Source organism: Stigmatopora argus, chromosome 4, assembly GCF_051989625.1.
Source record: "Stigmatopora argus isolate UIUO_Sarg chromosome 4, RoL_Sarg_1.0, whole genome shotgun sequence".
NCBI classification, from domain to species: Eukaryota; Metazoa; Chordata; class Actinopteri; order Syngnathiformes; family Syngnathidae; genus Stigmatopora; species Stigmatopora argus.
Window position 1 is genome coordinate 16,175,665 of NC_135390.1, and position 19,319 is coordinate 16,194,983.

A 19,319-nucleotide genomic window follows, 5' to 3' on the forward strand; every position below is an offset into this window, starting at 1 on the left:
CTCCATCATACAAAAGACGGCGAGAGAGCAAAGAGAGATAAAGACAAAGAGAGGATCCACAGCCAAGACTGACAACATGAAATCAACTTGAAATGCTTCATGAGGAATTTAAAAGAGCTTTTATAAAAATAATAAAGCTGAAATTTACTCAATTAACATTACACAGAACCCCCTTTTGGCAAAACGTTGCTAGAAACTTTTTGCGGATACTATAGTAAAATATAATGGTTTTAAACATCCCATAGAACAATAGGCGAATCAAATCATTGGCTGCTATTGACAGCACGAGACGTCCAATCCATTATGGACTGGGAGAGGCGGCGAAAATCTCGAGGCACACCACTAGCTGAATAATACAATCACTTGCATTCACAAGTATTTAGTTATTCTCATCAAAACTGTATCAACAGCAATCAAAGAAACATGAAAAAATACTAACTCAATAACGATTTTTTTTTTTTAAACTGACAAGTTCTTGTGATGTAAAAATAAGTATTGTACCCATTTTATTCCCGTAATTGTATGACATCTTTTGCTCACAACATTACACCAATCTCTTAATATTTTTATAAAAAGCTCAGCAAACATTACATCGTCAAAAGTTGATGCTTGTAAAACCAAACAACTTCTGGTTCACGTTGCATTAAAAATAAGCAACAAACAACTTGAATCTTCCGATATTACAATTTGAACTTTGCAATATTTTCCTCCCACAATATTCCAATTTATATGACTTTTGGGCTGCGACACACCTCACCATCGCCACGGTACACGGTACCTTGCATTAAAACACAGAAAAACAGACATAGCACATAAATTACTAAGCATTTAAGTGTCTGTCTGGCTATTAGCATAAGTGTCCTGACATAAGCTGTGGCCTACAGCAGCCTCTGCATGCGAAATCTTTTACTGCTCTCCAGGCACTCAATAAACGGCGGTAAAAAAAGGCATCGGCAATTGTGCCTGTACTTTGCCACTAAGAGGGCATTTAGGGAAAAAAAGTGTGATCTCGCAAAGGACACTTTATATGCGTTAGTTAAACAGTGCCATTGCTGGTATATCGCGGTTTAATGTTTCTACCCCTGTTGAGATTTAAAACAAAGGCGTCAAACTCACAGCACACAATTTTGTGTGAATAGATTACATTTTTTCTCCAAAATTAAATTTAAATAAAGTTTCTGTAGTCATCAACGAAAGAAAAAGCACTACGGAAATCACAGAACATTTCCTGTGTTTCTCCCGTTTTAGAATATATAAATGTTTACTTTTTCCCTTTTGTCTATTTTAAAAAAAAAATGAGTTTTCCCCTTGATTTGATCAAAAACAAAAATTAAAAATATATGAAAAATAAACAACATTTTTTTTTGAATAAACTCAAGAAAATTAGACCAAGAAGAGTATACGATTTTGACTCATTTTTTAGCCTTTACTTGTACGTGAGAAAATAATAAGAACATTTTGTTGATGACGTTTCTCCTAAACCTAATGAGAACTTCTATTTCTGGGCGTAAAATCTAAGCAAACCAGCTGAACTCATTCTGGATACAGTAACATAACAATGGCCATGAAGCGTTGTGTTAAAAGTTACTTTTCTTCTACGAAACTTCACGCTCCACGCAACACACTCTAATTAGTATATTTTTCAAGCTGTCGTTAAAGGGGGGATTTTCATCTACAAACTTCATTATGGTAGTGAGGGCATTGTGGACTTCACCCAATTTAGAAGTGTGTGCGCGAGCATGTGTGTGCAAGCAGAGCGTTTTCATCTCCGCTTAATCTCCCGCTCCTGATTCAGAGTGCACACTGAGCCGCCTAATAGGATGTGACTGGGGCTGCAGCTAGCACGCCGCTAATGAGCGCGCCGCTACAGCCCAGGAATCAAAGCGCTTCATCAGCACTCCTAATTACTGTAAACCTCGTTTACTCGCCGGCGAGATATAACGTCTGGTCTTGCTAACAAAGTGTGTTGAAATAGAAATGTATTGCAGCAAATAGGTGTGTTCATGCCACAGTAGTTATTTTAAATATGTAGATATAGGACCAAAAACTAATTATAACACTCAGATTTTATTTGGTTATTATTAAGTTGTTGTTCTTTTTTCTTTTTTTTTTAAATGATTGAGCTTTAGGATGAAACTGTTTGGTGTGCTTTTAAAAACTGTGAAAGGAGCATAGGGTGGAGTGTTTGCTAATATTGTGCACTAAAATAAAATATATTTCATTTTTTTGAGCTACCTTACTACCCTGAGATAAAAATGCATAATTAAAAATAACAACATCAAGTATTTAAAAAAAGTTGTGGAAAAAAGGCGATCAGCCAATCTGAAAAATAGTTTAAAGTCACAGCAATACTAAGAGTGTAGTTAATTGGCATTACTGCACAGTAATTTAGTATGAAAAAAAATGAAGGATGCCTCATTGTTTTTGCTTCCTGTTCAATTTCAGCTCTCGTTACGATGATATTAGTTTCACTTTATGCAAAAATCACAATGATAGCTGATGAGTTACTTCTGTAAAATACCCAAAGGAACCTCTGCAGCACAACATTTGCATAACTCAACACATTTCTTGTTAACGAAGTGATTAAACAAGTCATAGCAAATTTCGTTCCCAACGCCATGGTGGGGTGGTATTGAACTGAGAAGCAGCGGGGGTTCTCCAAGCCCAGGTTCAATTCTATTTACATGAGAATGGCAATCAATACACTTGGTACCATTAGCGGTGAATGCGGCACTTCGTTGACGTTCTCCTAATGTTGCTTCTCTGTCAAGCAGCAGGTGTGTGGACAGCAGGTTTCCATGTAGCTACGACTGTTTGTGCTCCCACCCCTCCCTCCATCTTCCCGTTGGATCAAAGCACTTCCATTCAGGCCCCCCAACACCGCCTTCTGTCGTGCCCCCTTTCCTCCCCCATCATAATTTGACTGATGATTACACTTGTCACTCAAGACAACATGTGGCCAATTAGTCGCAGGGGTGACAAAGAGGGGAGCTCGGTGGGCTCGGTAGGAAATTTACGTTTACAACTTGGTCACCGCGCCTGCACTCAGGTAGGCTTTTGAGTTCTCGGTGGGAGACAAACAAATATTAGTTTCACTTTCATTTTCTTTTCGCCGAAGAAGCCGCCGCGGCCTTGGCTTGCAATCTCCTGACCACTTCGGACTCCCTCTCTCATGTTCCGGGGTAATCAGCGCCTCATTTAAAGTCACTCTTGTACACTACCTCTGACTGGAGCCACCACAAACTAGGCTTTTATGGTCCTTAATGCGTCTTATAGACACTTTGGCAAGCAGACCGCTACTGTCGAGGATGCTCGGATACAGAGGAGGGCGGGCAGAAGGTAGAGGACAGACCGTGTGAGGCCAACGGCCACAGGGACTTAACAGGCTGAAAAAAAGGGGGGACCAAATAGGATGAAAGAGGGAGGAAGGGGGAGGCACGACGCTGAAATGGACAGAACATGAGAGCGTTAAAAGAGAGGGGAGAGAAGAGGTCACTTAGTCATTCCTTGGACGGGGCCCCCTCTCTTGTCCTTCTTTACAAGCACACAAAGGCACTGAGGGGTACAGCCCTTGTACAGAAGCACAAGGGGTCCATTTCGTATACATGCGGATAACCCTATAGAGTCTAAATATAGTTATTCTGATTGTGGCAAGAAAAGCAACACAAACCAAATGCAGCTGAATCTATCGACACTAGGCTAATGCAGTGGCAAAATCATAATAACAGTAAATATTTGTATGAGTGTCACTTTTTGGTCCTAAGCAAAAGACAACGCCTCATATGCATGATCTTCATGTAAAAGGCGGTTGCTCCATTTACAGTATGTAATGTGTGAATTGAGGAAAAATGTTTTAACAAATAAACAAAAAAAGACAGCATGTAGGCGCAGCCATTTTGTAAAGTCAGTTGTACATACACGATCACAGTTGCAAGTGGTAATGGGTATTGATGACAAAATTTGGGGGTCATTTGGAATACTTGCCATTTCTGACCCCATGTTGCGAAGCCCTGGCTTTAATTAATGTTTTTCTTTGCTATTGGATGTTTGACAATTTGTTAACAAAAAGAATCTGACCACTGCGATGACATGAAAAGATTGTTTTTCCCTTTAACTATCAAATAATTCAAATAAAATCAGAAAGAATGGTCAAACTTTATTTCAATGCTATCAAAGAAAAATTGTAGTAATAATAGTAATATATAAACTCGTGTTTTGATGCTAATTTTGCTAATGCAGGAGCAAGAGCATTTTTTTAATCTAAGCAGTGATTGCATTTAATGGCTCATATTATAAACAGAAACTACTAAAATACTTCACATTTTTCATGCCCTTTGTCTTGTGAATAAACAACACAAGTAAGCTCATGGCTAAGCCTGGCTTTCTCCCAACAATCTAGATGCAACCACTGCCTCTCAGAGATTCGTGCAAGTCTTATGCTTCTAAAAGTCCAAACACCGTTAAATATAAAAACAGTAATACACGGCCTTATACTGTGCGCAGTGCCTTCTAAAATCTCCAAAATGTTTGGTTGTGTACTGCGCCTAGTCATGTTTTTTTTCCCAACCAAGGGCAACACTAGTCGACAAAAGGACGTCCGGACGAAAGACAGACTGCACAAGAGAATTAGCGGGCGAGAAGGTGGTTGAGTACAGCAGATTAATTTCAGAACAGAGGCCTCCTGCCGAAAAGAAGGATGGAGAGCAGGAAGGATAGAGGGGATAAAGAAACGGGAGAATGCCGAGTGGAGGCAGATTAAACATGTATTCAACCCCCTCACAAAAGGGCCGAGCTACGTTTGGCAGTTTTTTGTGTGTGCGGGTCTTAGAGGAAGGAGGATGTGTTGGCTACCTTCGCTACGATCGCCGAGCGTGACTCTCATCCACCCTCACCGTGAAGGACAGCAGTGGAAACCCAGAGGTTAATAGGACGCCTTCATTACCATAAATCTTATCAGCTAAATGAAATGGAGTGGGGGGGGGGGGGGGGGGCAGTAGAACCCTTGATTTAGCCGTCCGCTCTCTCGGGGTAAGGGGAGACACCCAATCAAACCTCTGGGTTTTATTGGTCTTTTTTATTAGCTAAATGTACTTGCACATGAGCAGGGTGCCAGAGGTGACATCCTGCAGCAATCAACAACCAAAAAAAAAGACGTGGGGGCGGTAAAACTGATTGTTGGCACGTTTACGAGCGCACTGTCGGTAGACTGACCGTCCGGAGACTTCAGCTTTTGTTATGAAGGCATGAATGAAGTCGCTCTCGCTGGGAGCGTGTGGATTGCACTGCAGGGGCATTGACCACAAAAACTTCAACCGGACACTAGCCAAATTTCATAGATGGTTAACATGGTTCCGACATCTGACGACACATTGACAAAATTTGATGGACACGTCCATTTATATTCTGTATGTTTTGACATACACTGCCCTATATCTAAAGCACTTTGTAACATATGAGCTAAGTGGTATTGAAATAAAGTTTACTGATGATATTTTTAAAGTAGTGTTGTACTGATAGTAATAGCAGAAAGGGCTAAAATATTGACGTTGGTGTCAACGCCGAATACTAATAACTGATATTCTGCTGGCATTTAGAGCTGTGTACCTAAAAATCATGCCAATTATGTATAGTTTCCCAAACTAGTAAAAAACAAGAGGGTCTTTCAAACGGCATGGTATTGTTATAGAATGACAAGTTGACAACAACAACAAAAGATTTCAAGAGACCATGCCAGGAAACCAAGAACTTGGTTCATTTTAACTCAAACATTTTCTTGAATTTGAAGATTGGCATACAATTTTAAATCAAGATGCACCCAAATCTAACCCTATGAATTTTTCTATATCTCCATCAATTAGTCACAGAAAAGTTGCGAAAGTTACAAACATTCTTTTCAGCAATCCTTCAAAAGTATACAAAATCTTGACAATTGGGGTAAAAATCAGGCTTTGCAAGTGGTCATAAAATGCCATACTGCCATTCCAGATGGTCAAATTGCCTTATCAATTGTTACAACAATTAAAAATCTTGACCATGATGGAGTTGCAATATTACCCACGTCACCACGAGAGGCACGATTTGATGAAAATCTACCTGAATATTTAAAAAGGAATCGCAATGGCACTGTTAATTTGTTGTAGCGTCATCACACTAAGCAGCAAAGTGCCAAAATCAACTACGGAAGCAGTCAATAACCAGCAGGAGCTCACAACCTGTTTTTCCTGCCTGTGATTGGTAGCGTGTAGCGAAGCCCCCTCAAGGTCCTGATCAGGCCAGGTCACTAGTGACCAGCCTTCCTCTAACACCTACGCATACACACAATATAACAGGATGTCCCCTCCCGTAGAGGTCAAGTACGCTCCAGTTCTCCATGGGCATACTTCATCTAGATGCGACTGAAGGCAAGAGACGACAACGGAAAGAAAAGCTATAAATCAATAGCCGGAATGGAGCCGGGCGCTTTGAATGTGTTGATTCCTGCTGATGTGTTGATTAACTGCCTGCAACTACACACATACACAAACGCACACATACATAGTATACACGGAGTCCATTTATGGCTGTGTGCCTGCGCTCTCCAGGTGATAGGTCTGATTAAGTGGCCTGCTCACCCGGCCTGTGATTAGGACTAATGCTGGGCTGTATTTCACTGGACGTGGGTAACCAAAATTACTGCTTGCGCGCGTACTAATGCAACCGCAAGAGGGGAAACACTGTGAGTTTGCCCAATTTGGATGCAGTGTGTCTCTCTTTGCGAGTGAAGTATTTGCGCAAAAGGTCACTGCTTTGTAATGGCTATTAATATGCTAGTGGTTGATGCGCGCGTGTGGTCTGGAGAAACTCGATAGCGCTCGCTGCTGCTAATGAGCTGTGGGACCTCATCAGCATTAATACTACATTAGCCACACATCGTGGCGCTAACATTTCCTTTCAGACGTGTAAGGCTCGCAATTGAGCACCTGTGCAAGTGGGTTTAAGAGGTAAATGTAGACGGCATTTAAACACTGGTGATTGGTGGAGGCTGTGTTGTATCAATAGTCAATCGGCAGTTGAGAATTAACCGAAAAGTAGCCAATAAAGTAGGGGATCAATCATTTTTACTTCTCACAAAACAGGTTTTCCATGCATCTTCCTTCATTCCTTCCTTCTCACGTGAAAAGTCTTCATACGAATTAGTCGGAATTTTGGGATAACAGCCGTAATCGGCTCAAACCACAATGAGAGATATTTTCCTGAAATTCTTGAAGTATCGCTTTTATTTGGTGAAAAAACGTCTATGTCGATCTTTCTCTGGAAATCAAAGCCTTTGGATCATCAGCGTATGGGATGAACGTCACAATTACTCATTGGCTAAAATCATTGGTCTAGAAATGTTTTTTAAAAAAGTAGAAAAATAGATACTTGACTAAGTATATCTCCTTTAAACTGTAGGCTGGATACACACTGTAAGCTGAACTCTACATCACCAGTCAGGTCTCAAATAGCGCAGGGAGTGTATCTACTATTCTATATACCATCCTAATGTACGCAAAGAGCAGAACCAAAAGCTCATTAGCCATCGTTGCAATCCGCCATCAGTCTGCTCCCGTAGTCATATTTACCAATCTAATTCCAGCACGGACAGAATTGCATTGTGACAGCGAGCGAGACAAGGAGGGAGCGAGGGCGAGAGTAGGGAGGGGTGACTACGGAGAAGGAGAGAGGTAGCTTAATGCAATAAAGCATGTAGTATTGACATCTTTCTCACGTCTATTGATTCCCCATTATGTCGCTAACAAACCCAGGTTGACATTTTGTCATTTGCAATCATGTTAACACTGCGACTCGCACGCTCCCCCCGCGTCCGACGGACCGATTCGTGCCGTGTACGGCCGTTCGCCACGTGGGCCGTCGCTCGTACACAAATAAACACGGAGTGGGCACATGTGCATGCAATATATCATTGGGAAATGGATCTGTACATGAAAATAGAATTGATCCTCTGTCTATAACTGGGGATGTCACCCTTTTTCTAAAGTCCTCTGAGGCTTACACTAAATAAATGAACAAATACAATGCAAGAATCAAACATATGTTAACAATTATGTATAAAATACACAAACATCTAAAGAACCCAGGTCCACAAAATTTCTAATCAGTCAAATCGTGATTAACCAATGAACAGAAGAGCCAATATCAGGAGCAGGAATCTAAGCCAGGGTGGTGGTAAAAAAATCAAAGATTTCAAAGTATACCTTCTCTTATATAGACACCAGAAATCACTTCTCACTAGTTAGGGGAAACTGAAAACTGTTAAAATATTTCAAATGCTGTTAAGAACCGTAGGTTTACCTAAGCACAGGCTTGTAACGTTCCCATGTACGTAGGTAAGAACGATGGAATTGAATCATAAGACGGCGCTTAATGGTGTGTGACAGAAGGTGCATAGAAAACACGAACAGATTCGAGCTCTGTGATGTCCCGTCATATCATCTCAAATACCGCACCGTAAGGGAACCCCGCTGTTTCTCCACCGTGTCCCATTAAACTTTCATATCTCGGTTAATGCTGATGGAGCCACAAAGCACTTGACTACACATACAGACACGGAGACACAATGCCATTAAAAATGGAACAAAAAGCCAGATCAGTTAAAGCTGCCCGTGTGGAAAAGAACCCAACATGCGTGATTTTATGTCGTACGGCAAACCACCTCCTCCATGACAAGGCGCGCCAAGACCCCTGCCGTGCTCAAGGCTCGTTCCAACTTGAAAGAGGGGGAAAACACAAGCGGGGTGTCAGGGGCGGAGAAGGGTCAGGTGGAGCTGAGTCAAGCGCTCTCTGCTGTGACCCCTGAACCTGCACAGAGCTCTGAGTCAAACGAGTCAAGGAGCCGCCACCAGCCAAAGAAAAGAATAAAGTGGGCGCTTGAGTCAAGAGCCCAAGAGGGGGCCAATCAAAGCATTTGTGGTAGTACATCACAATTCCAGAAAAAAAACAATGTCTGTTGTCACATTTGTGATGCTCCAAATCTCACCAATGGATTTTGTCACTAACCAATGAAACATTTTGCAAGCTTTGGATGCAGACACACAATTTTCAACTCATTGGCTACAGATCAACTGGAGTTGTTCTAATAATTAGCTGTTCCTTCATTAACCAGACAGTAACTTCGTCAAATTACCACTTACAACACTAAAACTATATATTTTCCAGTTTTTGGTAAATTAACTCAGTGAATCACTTGGTGGCGATTGTATTGGATTGGATTGGATAACTTTATTCATCCCGTATTCGGGAAATTTCGTTGTCACAGTAGCAAGAGGGTGAGGATGCAGAAATAGGAAAGGCATTTTAGACATAAATAGATAGGTAATAAGTTAATAAATAAATAAATACATGAATAAATATATAAATAAATAAGCGAGTTGCTGAATATATATATATATATATATATATATATATATATATATATATATATATATATATACACACACACACACATACACATAGATGCACATGCATGCATACGGTAGGTCTTAACACTCAGCCATTTGTTTTGTTAAAGAGCTTGACAGCTGATGGGAGGAAGGATCTGCGGAAGCGCTCCGCAATGAGGGTGCAGCAGTCTATTGCTGAAAGAGCTTCGGAGGGACTCCACAGACTCATGCATTTTGACTAGGTAGAGAAAATGAATTGGGGGTCTACCATGAATCTAAACATTTCCCAAGAATTTGTCACTCAAAAAACTAAGAAGAGTCATTGTCAGGATTTTATGTCAACAATAAAAAGAAGGAAAATCACAAACTTTGGACATACGGTAAAGGTAAGTTATTTGACTTAAGCCCATCCATTTCTACTTGATATTATTTCCGCACTTTCCCAACATTTTCTCCCAATTTTGAGTGTCAAAAAGCAGCCACTTGTTGTATGTTGCAGAACCAGCATAGCATAGTGAATAACTGTTATCCCGTCATCTGCATCCTATCACTTAGCCTGCTTATTCCACTGTCGGGTTAGGTGCAGCGGAGGCAACGTAATGGCTCATCCAGCTCTTTCCCCTCACCTCTCCAGCTCAAACTGGGTTTTCCATCCCCTACTCGTTTTTCACCTTGTCATCTGCTCTTACTTTCACTCGCTCCCCTCTCTCTCTGCCCGCATTTTTTTTTATCTCCTTCTGACATTCGCAATTTTTCAGCTCCAAAACTCCTCCTCCTCTGCCAGTCCTTGCTCCTTTTGCCTCATCCTGGCTCCATCCCCCTGGTCCTCTCTTCTTAGAGATATGGCCCCCACCGTCATCCTACCCCCACCTATCTCATCACTGTCACACACACTGCACTGCTGACTGAGTGTGTGCAAGAACGGCGGCGATGCCCCGGTGCGCTCTGAATCAAATATGCTTGAAGTGATTTGGAAATGAGAGGTGAGCCGTTACGCTGTGAAAGGGGGGATGGGGTGCTTGGCCCTTTAAGAATCTGTCTTTTCTCGCTTGCATTTATTCACAATCACTGATACTGTGCTACTGTGAAAGTTTATGCTACACCTGTACAAGAGGTCACTAGCTATGTCAACGTAGTAGTAAAGCTATTACAATTCATGTGCATGAAGCACACATTTATGCTGTGAATCTAAACTAATAAAAAGACATTCATTCTCATGACATTTTAAACAAACACTTTGTAAGTGATTCATCAATCGAAAGGTTGCAATCTCATTAGAAACTCTTTTCATGTGTTAAAGTCACTTCTTAACTTTACAAAGAAAAACAACAACAAAGCCTGACAGTAATTGGACTATTGCCTCAGTAGGCCACTTTGCTAACTGCGCACCATTTGTAACCTTCATAACAACAGTATTTGTATAAAGATTACTATAAGCACGACAGCTAAGTTTACGTATTCCTACACCATTTTAAAGCAGCTCATTGTGGATAACCTCAAAACCTCTCCATTATAGTAAATACATTTCTCGGTCATTTACAAACCTAAAAACGAGAATGCCCTGTAGTGTTCAACCGCTTTGTATTTTTCAACCTCAAAATAGGTACTGTAAATATTTGGTAGAAAAACATTTCTAAAATATACCTAAATATAATACAACCACAACAGTAACACGTTAACCAAACATCGCGTACTAAACGAATAAGTATTCCAACACTCATCAAAATCAAAACCATGGTACTGCTAGTGTCGTCATTAAAAGTTGGGCAACTGGAGGCATGTGGGCCAAATGCGGTCCATCGATGCATTGAATCTGGTTCATCATAAAACGACAACAAAAAATAAATACTAGCACAACTACCCATTTCTCATGCAATCATCCACATAAATGTTAGTCCATCTTACTTTGACTCTGACTAATGGCCAGCCAATCACAACTCATATAGTAAAATTAACCATTGACAAAACCATATCCAATAGGGAATTTTGGGAGTTCAACTGACCTAGTCAAAACAAAAAAAAGCTAAAATATAAGAAATGAATGTGGAAAAATAAACATTCCAATGAAATAGAAATCGATTCAAGAATGTATAGGAGAGGGGAGCCACAAACAGTAACATGTCCCACCACGCATCCCTTTTACGGGGATCTATCCGACTACCACCACCTTCCGCCTGACTCTATCCGCTCCATCGCTCTGGTCCCCCCGCGTAGCATCCGAGCATCACGGCGGGGAACAACAACGGGGATGCTAACATCCATTAAGAGAGGGGGGGAAAGTCCACTTCAGCTTGCAAACTACGCAAATTACCAGGGAAAAGCTTTATTAAACACAACAAGATGGGGAAAAAAGGGACACGCGCTCGCTCCCTATTCTCCTCCGATCTCCCCGTCTACTATCTCCCCCTCGCGCTTGCTTCCAGCGGCCCGCGGAATCGATCTCCGCGAAGATCGATAAGTTGGCATGAATATTCCCTGCCTGCCGAGAGTCTAGTCGGGGAGAGACGCGGAGGCTGAGGCAGTGGAGGAGAGGGAAAGGACCGGCGCGCTTCTCCGGGAGAGCCGAACGGAAGCCACGCCGGAGATGCGAGGATGCGGACCGAGTCACCGAGGCGGGGCGGAGGTGTCACAAACGCGGGGAGGGTTTGGGGGAGAAGAATAAAAAAGTGAATAGTACGTCTTACCGGAGTTGGAGCGGAGAGCCAGGGGGGACTTGAGACGCCAGGCGCTGAGGTCAGGTGCAGCTCTCTGAAAGACGAACGGCACCGGCAAGGGGACAAACATGATCTTCCACCGGCTTCGGCTGCTTTCTTTGGGCGTGAATGAGGAAGAGCCTTCGGGGTGCGCTCGCTCCTCGCCGGAGTCTCGGCGCTCTCGGTCCGACTTGTTCGGGAGGCGGTTCGGCGTGGACGGCTCACCGCTTGGTGCGTACACATGAAGCCCTCCCTCGGCACTTTTTATTGACTTAACCCGGCGTGGATGTGCATAGAACCTGTTACGACGCTACACGGACGGATAGACGAGAGGAAAAGTTGCGGCTAAAAAAAGGACGAGGGTTGATCTTTTTGGCGATTAAATCAGACAACATGGAGGCCCCTGGAGGTGAATACCGTCACGTTAAAATGACAAACAAAAGGCGTGAAAACAGTCGCTGGCGTGCTAAGGGGGTTAGCTTTGGTTATTAGCTTGAATAAAGCAAAACGACGATACGGAAACAGCATTCGAGAGGGTTATAATAATAACACTTTGGGCGGGGGGCGGCGGGTTATTGTAAGGTTCTATTTGGTTTGGAGCTATTTTGGCATACATTTGCGTCGAAATACATTCGTTTCAAGCTGGCTGATTGAAAAGAAAAAAAGAAAAGAAAAGAAACGCACCAGTTTAATTACAGACGCACTCGCACAGGAGCGCGCACGTCCACACACACACACACGCATCCACGCACACACGCGCGCGCACGTTCGCTCTTACCCGAATCTCCGCCCCCTTTCTCGTGTAATTAAAACGCAATCAATCGATAGATAAACAAACAAACGCGGCGACCAGTCAACAACGGGGAAATTGGCCCGAGGGAAAAGCAACTTACACTTCGTCCATCCGCCTGTGTGTATTGTCTCTATTGAGTCTTATTTGTTTGTTTTTCTTTTTCTTTCTTTTTTGGGAAGCCCCCCCGGTATGCAGCAGCCAGCTCACTCGACCCGCCTCCCTTGCACGGTTGTAGCGATCTGCCACACCAGGCTGCCTGCAACATTGAAGCAGCTCAGGAGCCGCTACTACTCACACATCACCACCCACCAACACCCCCGCACCACCCCGACCCCCAGCCACCATCCCCTCCCTCTCCCTCGTTTTCACTAGCGCTGCAAAAGGTATCCTGTATCGATTTTTGCCCCCCAAACACCACCACTACTCTTAATAATACAGGCTGTAATAATGCCATCCGTGATCAGTGCATTTGGATTGGGAGGGAGGGGGTCTTTTATAATCAAGGATGGGACCCCCGATAAGGGAATCCATGGTGATGTTGAACTAAAATCCCAGCATGCGATGTAATTAGCTATCTATCTCGTTGCCATTGCGGTTAATAAGACACCAGAGATCTGTGGATTACATCTTAATGTTTATCATTATTTTGTGGGTGGAGCTTTTGTGGGTCAAGGTTCAATGTTACGTATTCGTGTACAAAAGTCAAAGTAAATGCAACCTGAACCATAGGTTTGTCACTACTGATGGGATTAATTGCAATATTTGCTTGATTAAGATGTACTTTTGGGATATTTTCAAGGAAAACATGGTTTATGAGTGGAATTTAGTTGTAAGCATCAATATGTTTCATAATCAAAAGCATTATTGTAAAAGAAGAGTACAGTAAGCATTTTATGGAAATCATTTGCTAATATTTTTCAAAATGCATTCAAATAAATTATATTATTTTTAGAAACACGTGTGTGTTGATGTAAATAAGGGCCAAATGAGGCTCAAAGTCATTCAAGGCTCATCGCATGAAACACGCCCTCTATTGGCCAAGAGGTGAATCGATTCAGAAGATTTGCCAAATGGATTTCAATCCTCGTGATGATAAGCAGGACAGATATGCTGTGGAAATGTGAGGCATCAATATTTTTTAAGACCCCAATATACAGTAGATGTTATTCATACTTGTTTACTGTACATACTCTATATTTCTATGATGTCACTGTTTTATCATCACAAGTGTAAAAGAACTAGTCTAATGACAGTCAAAAGTGAAACTACTGTAATAATAAAGGTTGGAATTTTCAGTGAACCCCTCAAGAATAGAATATTTTGGTATGTAGGAGGAAGTCTGATAACTTTGGAAGCATTTCAGAACCAAAACGTGCACACTTGAAGTGAAGCTCTTTCATGGCTAATCAAAACCGCACTGCGCTGTCGACTGAACGACATAATAACTCGTGTTGTTTGCTTTTTCAGTGTCAAAAACATTTTATACATTGAACTTGAAATGCCAACAATAAATGGTAATCTCTCCTGATCTCTCTCAGAAAAACAATGTATGAGTATGCTGTATAGCACTAATAAAAGTGAATCTGAAAACTACAAAGTATACCAACTTCACTATTTGTGTGACCATATGAGTGACATCAAAACAAGAGTTGGACAGTTCTTTCTTCACAGTTGAGCTGCAGCCTAAAGCAGCTTCTTGCCAGTCCCCTGATTTTGCATTGTGTGTTTGACTTCCTTCTGGCTCGACTTCTTCTGGCTTGCTACACTTCAATGGTGTTCTATTCAAAGTTTTGCACAAGTCGATTTCAAATTGCGACACAAACAAAGCAAAAAAAAAAAACATGGGCCAGACGATGGCACATAACTCCGAAAACTGCTAATTTGAGGCCTCCTCCTTAGTGGAAGTACAACGTTATCCCTAAATCTTTGTACACTAGCAAGAATTTGAATTGCTATTTGAAGGGTTTCGTGCTCTTCCCTGATGGAGGTCACCAGCGGAATGGTCTTCCCCGCATCCACGGCAACCTCTTTCCCTTACACGTCGTCAATTACTAGCCGGCATCAGTCAACGCCAGGCGCTTACACACCAGATTATTGTCCATATAGATTTTTAAATAGAAAAATCTATACTTTAAACATGGCAGTCAATACGGGGAGAATCAATAGGAATGAAGCAGCGTGTGTTGCCGCCTGCTCGCGAGTCCCCCCCATCCAGTCCCGCAGGCCTCGGTTTTCTACCTTAAATGCCGCGGGGCAATTATCAGACGCTTTTCGTGGAATTATCGCTGAGGACGGTATAAAAAAAGAAGAGAGGAAGAGTGGCCGGATTTTATCATCGAGGCCAGCGCGGATGTGCTGCGAGCTAAAGCGGCCTTAATGAAGAAAAATGTCCCGCAGTGGACAAACGGGCTCGATGGCGGCTCTCCCCGAGCGTCATGTATGACGGATGACATCCAATGAGGAAGATGGGAGGAGGGGAAAAAGAGGGAGGCAGAAGTGACTGGTTGTCCTTCAAAGACCCCCTTTTTCCTCCACCGAGGGAGTGTGCGAGCCCCCTTTCCCTCCCTTCTTCCCCTCCCTCTCTCCCTCCGCGCACTCCTTCCAGACAAAAGCAATTATTTCTTGTAGAATGTAGTGCGTTTGTGCGTGTGTGCGAGGCAACGGCGGAGGGAGGGAGGGTGCGCCAGATTGAAGGAGTGGGGGGGCGGCATGGAAGCGGATGGGGGGGTGCTGTGCTATATACATGTATGACATCTACCTACACCTTGGGTTTTGGGGAGCAACATTTTGATCTATCTGACTTTTGTCAAAGTACATAAATGATGGTAGGATCAATGGAGTTCTAGAGGGAGGAAAGGGCCAGGTGCCCCCCAGGTTCAAATAAAACGGTCCTGTATTTCTCCATATCCAACACTCTTCTTCTTCATGGTCGTAGTGGTTAGAAGTAGGATGCTTACTACTAGAACCATCTTGTCGTGTCTAAATTTGATAGTTAAATAGACACCCCATTTCTTGTGTACAATTACAAAGACATCGGCTTTACGTCACGTCAAATTCAAGATGCAGGGGCCAAATAAAGCCCCTTGTGTCATTTTGTGTGGCTCAAAAGTAAATTATGTGATTTTTTTTCTTTCTTTGCACTGAAATGACATTTAAATGACATTTTTTAGAAGAAGTTAAGCTTAACTACTAAATGAGTTTCATGCTTCTATTCTTTGGCTGAAAATCAGGTTTATTATAACAAATACTATATTTATATGAAAATAAAGGTGATGAGAAACTCTCAGACTACTTTGCAGTTACTTTTGACACAATTCTTAAAATAAGCAAAACATCCAAACTCTAAGATGGAATCTGAACCATGACAAATAATAATAACGTAAATCCAAAATGGGCCCACAATTTGAGGAAGTACGCCACACGTTTTGATGTTGTCCACCCAAATTGGTCAGATTGGTTCGAGGTGCCTTCAGGATTCCCGCAGCTTTTCTTGCCCTAACAGAGGCTTCTGCTCTCTGGGGAACCTGGAAGACCCAAAGGCCCGAGGAGAGAGAGGGAGACTCTGACCAGTAACACCTGCTGGACTGCTAGCTCCCCCAGTGGGGAGCAAGCCCATCGACCCACCCCCACTTCCCCTGCAACCATCTTAACAACATACAACCCCTGCGCCAAATGCTGCATAAAATACGCCAGCATGTCTTCCATAGGTAATGGCTGTAATGATGGGATTCGGCAATTATAGATGATTACAGTTGGTCAAGATGGACGCATCTAATAATTGCTGGCATTGTGGTGCTAAAACATTGCCATTTCTGTATTCATCTGCGTTTCAGCTTCGAGTTGGTTGTTCACTGAATACATTCTGCACTCTTGACCATGCATGAATTATTGATTCATATTTATTCGTGGAAATGTCAACTCGGTGTGACTTTGAATGACACCCCATTTAATGCCCCTCCTACACTGATGTATTTATTATTATACGTTGTCAAAAACTAATATATATATATATATATATATATATATATATATATATATATATATATATATATATATATATATATATACACAGTATACATAGAGATTAGAAATTTATGATTTCCCTCCCATATTAAAAAAAATCTTATTAGTCTAAAATACCTGTCATTATAAATGGACCTGGAAAAATATTGTATGGATTTTTATAAATAATAGCAAAATGTATCACATATTTTACATTTTTAATTATTCATGTATTTATTTTCGATATCATATTGGAAATAAATCACAGATATTAAGGTCAATAATTGATTGTTGTATTTTAATTCACTTTATGCTATGTGATTATTTATTTAGTGGTTCAGTATATTATTTTATGTATTTATTATATTATTTCATATATATTATTATATTCATATGGTTTTGTTTTGTTTAGCAACTGCAATTTTAGCAACCCAAAACATTCATTTTTGCAATATAGCAGCTTATATTGTTGTGCATCTGGGTTACACATAACAAGTTGAGTACAGACTTTTGTATGGTAAACAATCACTTGTTAAGTGCTTTTAACATATCGTACAAGACCAAAAAAAAACAAATATATTCATAGAGAACAATTTGCTGAACACTTTGCCTGGCGTCAGGGCGGTCATATGCTCCGGGTCAGAGTGTGGCATGAAATATTTATCCAATCAGAAGGAGTCTGAAGTGTCCTCAGGCCATACATTAGTCATAAACAGGACCTTGCATTAGTCACAAGGAGTGTTGCGCTCCACTCCTGCACGTACGTATTTGACTGCACGTGTTCTGGTCAAATCGTCCTCATTGTCATAGTCATGTGTCAGTGGCATGCTCATCCTAGCTTGTCCGCCTCACATTGGCGTTGTTAAATGTTCGTGTCACAGAGACAAACGAGGCGGCGGAATTAAATTCGCACTCATCAATAACGCCGCCGCTCGTCAATCGATAGTGGGGGAGGCCGGCGGTGGCGTTGCCGGCTGTGTCAGCGGCCTAACGAGGGCCCCCATTAGAATGGACAAACCCCCCACCCCACTCTTCCCTCATTCACCCCCCGCTGCTTATGATGTCCGTTTATATCCTCAACAGCAACATATATTCACATAAGGCTATGTGGCGACATGATGTGTAGATTTGTCAAGATAAAATGGGCATGATGCATGGCCTTGTAATAACTTTGTGCGTGATGGTTGCACTGTTCTGTATACAATGTCATGGTGCATTGACCACTCTCCACTAAATTTAGTCATTAGTCAATTAAAAACAATGTAGCTCACAATTCTGACTTCAACATTCATGCCAGGAAAACAACGTTTGAAAAGTTGCACACTGTTGATGTGAAACTTTTTTCCGATCAAGACTGTACTTTTTCACTGTAGTAGTACTAGATATAAGATTCATTCATACAAATTGCCCACAACCGTCATGATGAATGAACACCTTTGACATCAGGATTCACACATTTGGGAGAAAACAACCTTTGAATGGCTGTCCATTGCACTAATTGATTTACAGCTCTGAACAAATGATTAAATACCTGCCCACTGTAGTGTGTGTGATATACAATTTGGCATCCGAAATTGTCATTGTAACGTTCAAGATACATTTTAAACCTGTACAAATTGGTAAGAATCTAATGTATTATTAATATACTTAAGATAACTATTTAAAACGCTGAGATTTCATCCAATAGATTGACATTATTTTGAAAGAAAATCCCATTTAAATAGGTGACAAACAACTTCTGTCCACTTTAGTGGCTGATGAACAACTTTAAGGTCAAGATCTGTCTCCTCGAATGACTGATGTGCCACTTTGACACAAAACCTCCTGCATAATATATCACTGTCTTTCTTCTGTAGTGACTGGTGCACAATTATGACATCAAGACATATTCTCGTAACTGTAGAGATACAACACAGCATACCCCGCCTTAATGTATCCCAGTATCGGCTGTGTCGTAATAATAATGATAATATTCCACTGAGCTGCTGACTAGTGATGCTCATCCTTAACAAATAATGCTGATACATTATACATTCGCCCCCTTGCTACTTTACAAGCACTTGATCCCACTAAAGCCGGCGTTCTTTCTATATTCCTCTTTCTCTCTATTTTTTTATTATTAGTTTTTATTAACTTTGCCTCTCTTCTGTCAGCAGTCTCAATAATCAATGCTGATATATTGCCAATATCCACCTCAGTCCCCCGTGCCATCTTTCACGGCGGCTGCCTTATTGGGGGTGTATATAGTTTGTCCCAATAATAATGATATTTATTATTGATATTTATTATCTAGCTGCTTGGCAGATGCACTAAACACACACACACACACACACACAGTCTCACCGGGGCTCTTTAATTTACACCGGTAATATCGGGCCATTATTCCCTCGTTCAGGGTTATCAGCACACGGC

The 19,319-nt window shown here is 41.7% G+C and overlaps 1 protein-coding gene and 1 long non-coding RNA gene across 2 annotated transcripts in view; one reads left to right on the top strand and one right to left on the bottom strand.

The window, feature by feature from the left end:
* Window positions 1–13,173, bottom strand: part of pou2f2b (POU class 2 homeobox 2b) — a 51,324-nt gene extending 38,151 nt beyond the window's left edge. Inside the window, exon 1 of the mRNA XM_077599015.1 lies at window positions 12,104–13,173. Coding sequence (XP_077455141.1) covers window positions 12,104–12,203 — 100 coding nt within the window. The 5' untranslated portion in view covers window positions 12,204–13,173. The remainder of the gene's footprint in view (window positions 1–12,103) is intronic.
* On the top strand, window positions 11,776–14,502 carry LOC144073301 (uncharacterized). The gene is made up of 2 exons (XR_013300052.1): window positions 11,776–12,343; window positions 13,085–14,502. It is a non-coding gene; the product is annotated as an uncharacterized LOC144073301 (long non-coding RNA).
* Window positions 14,503–19,319: the final 4,817 nt, after the last annotated feature.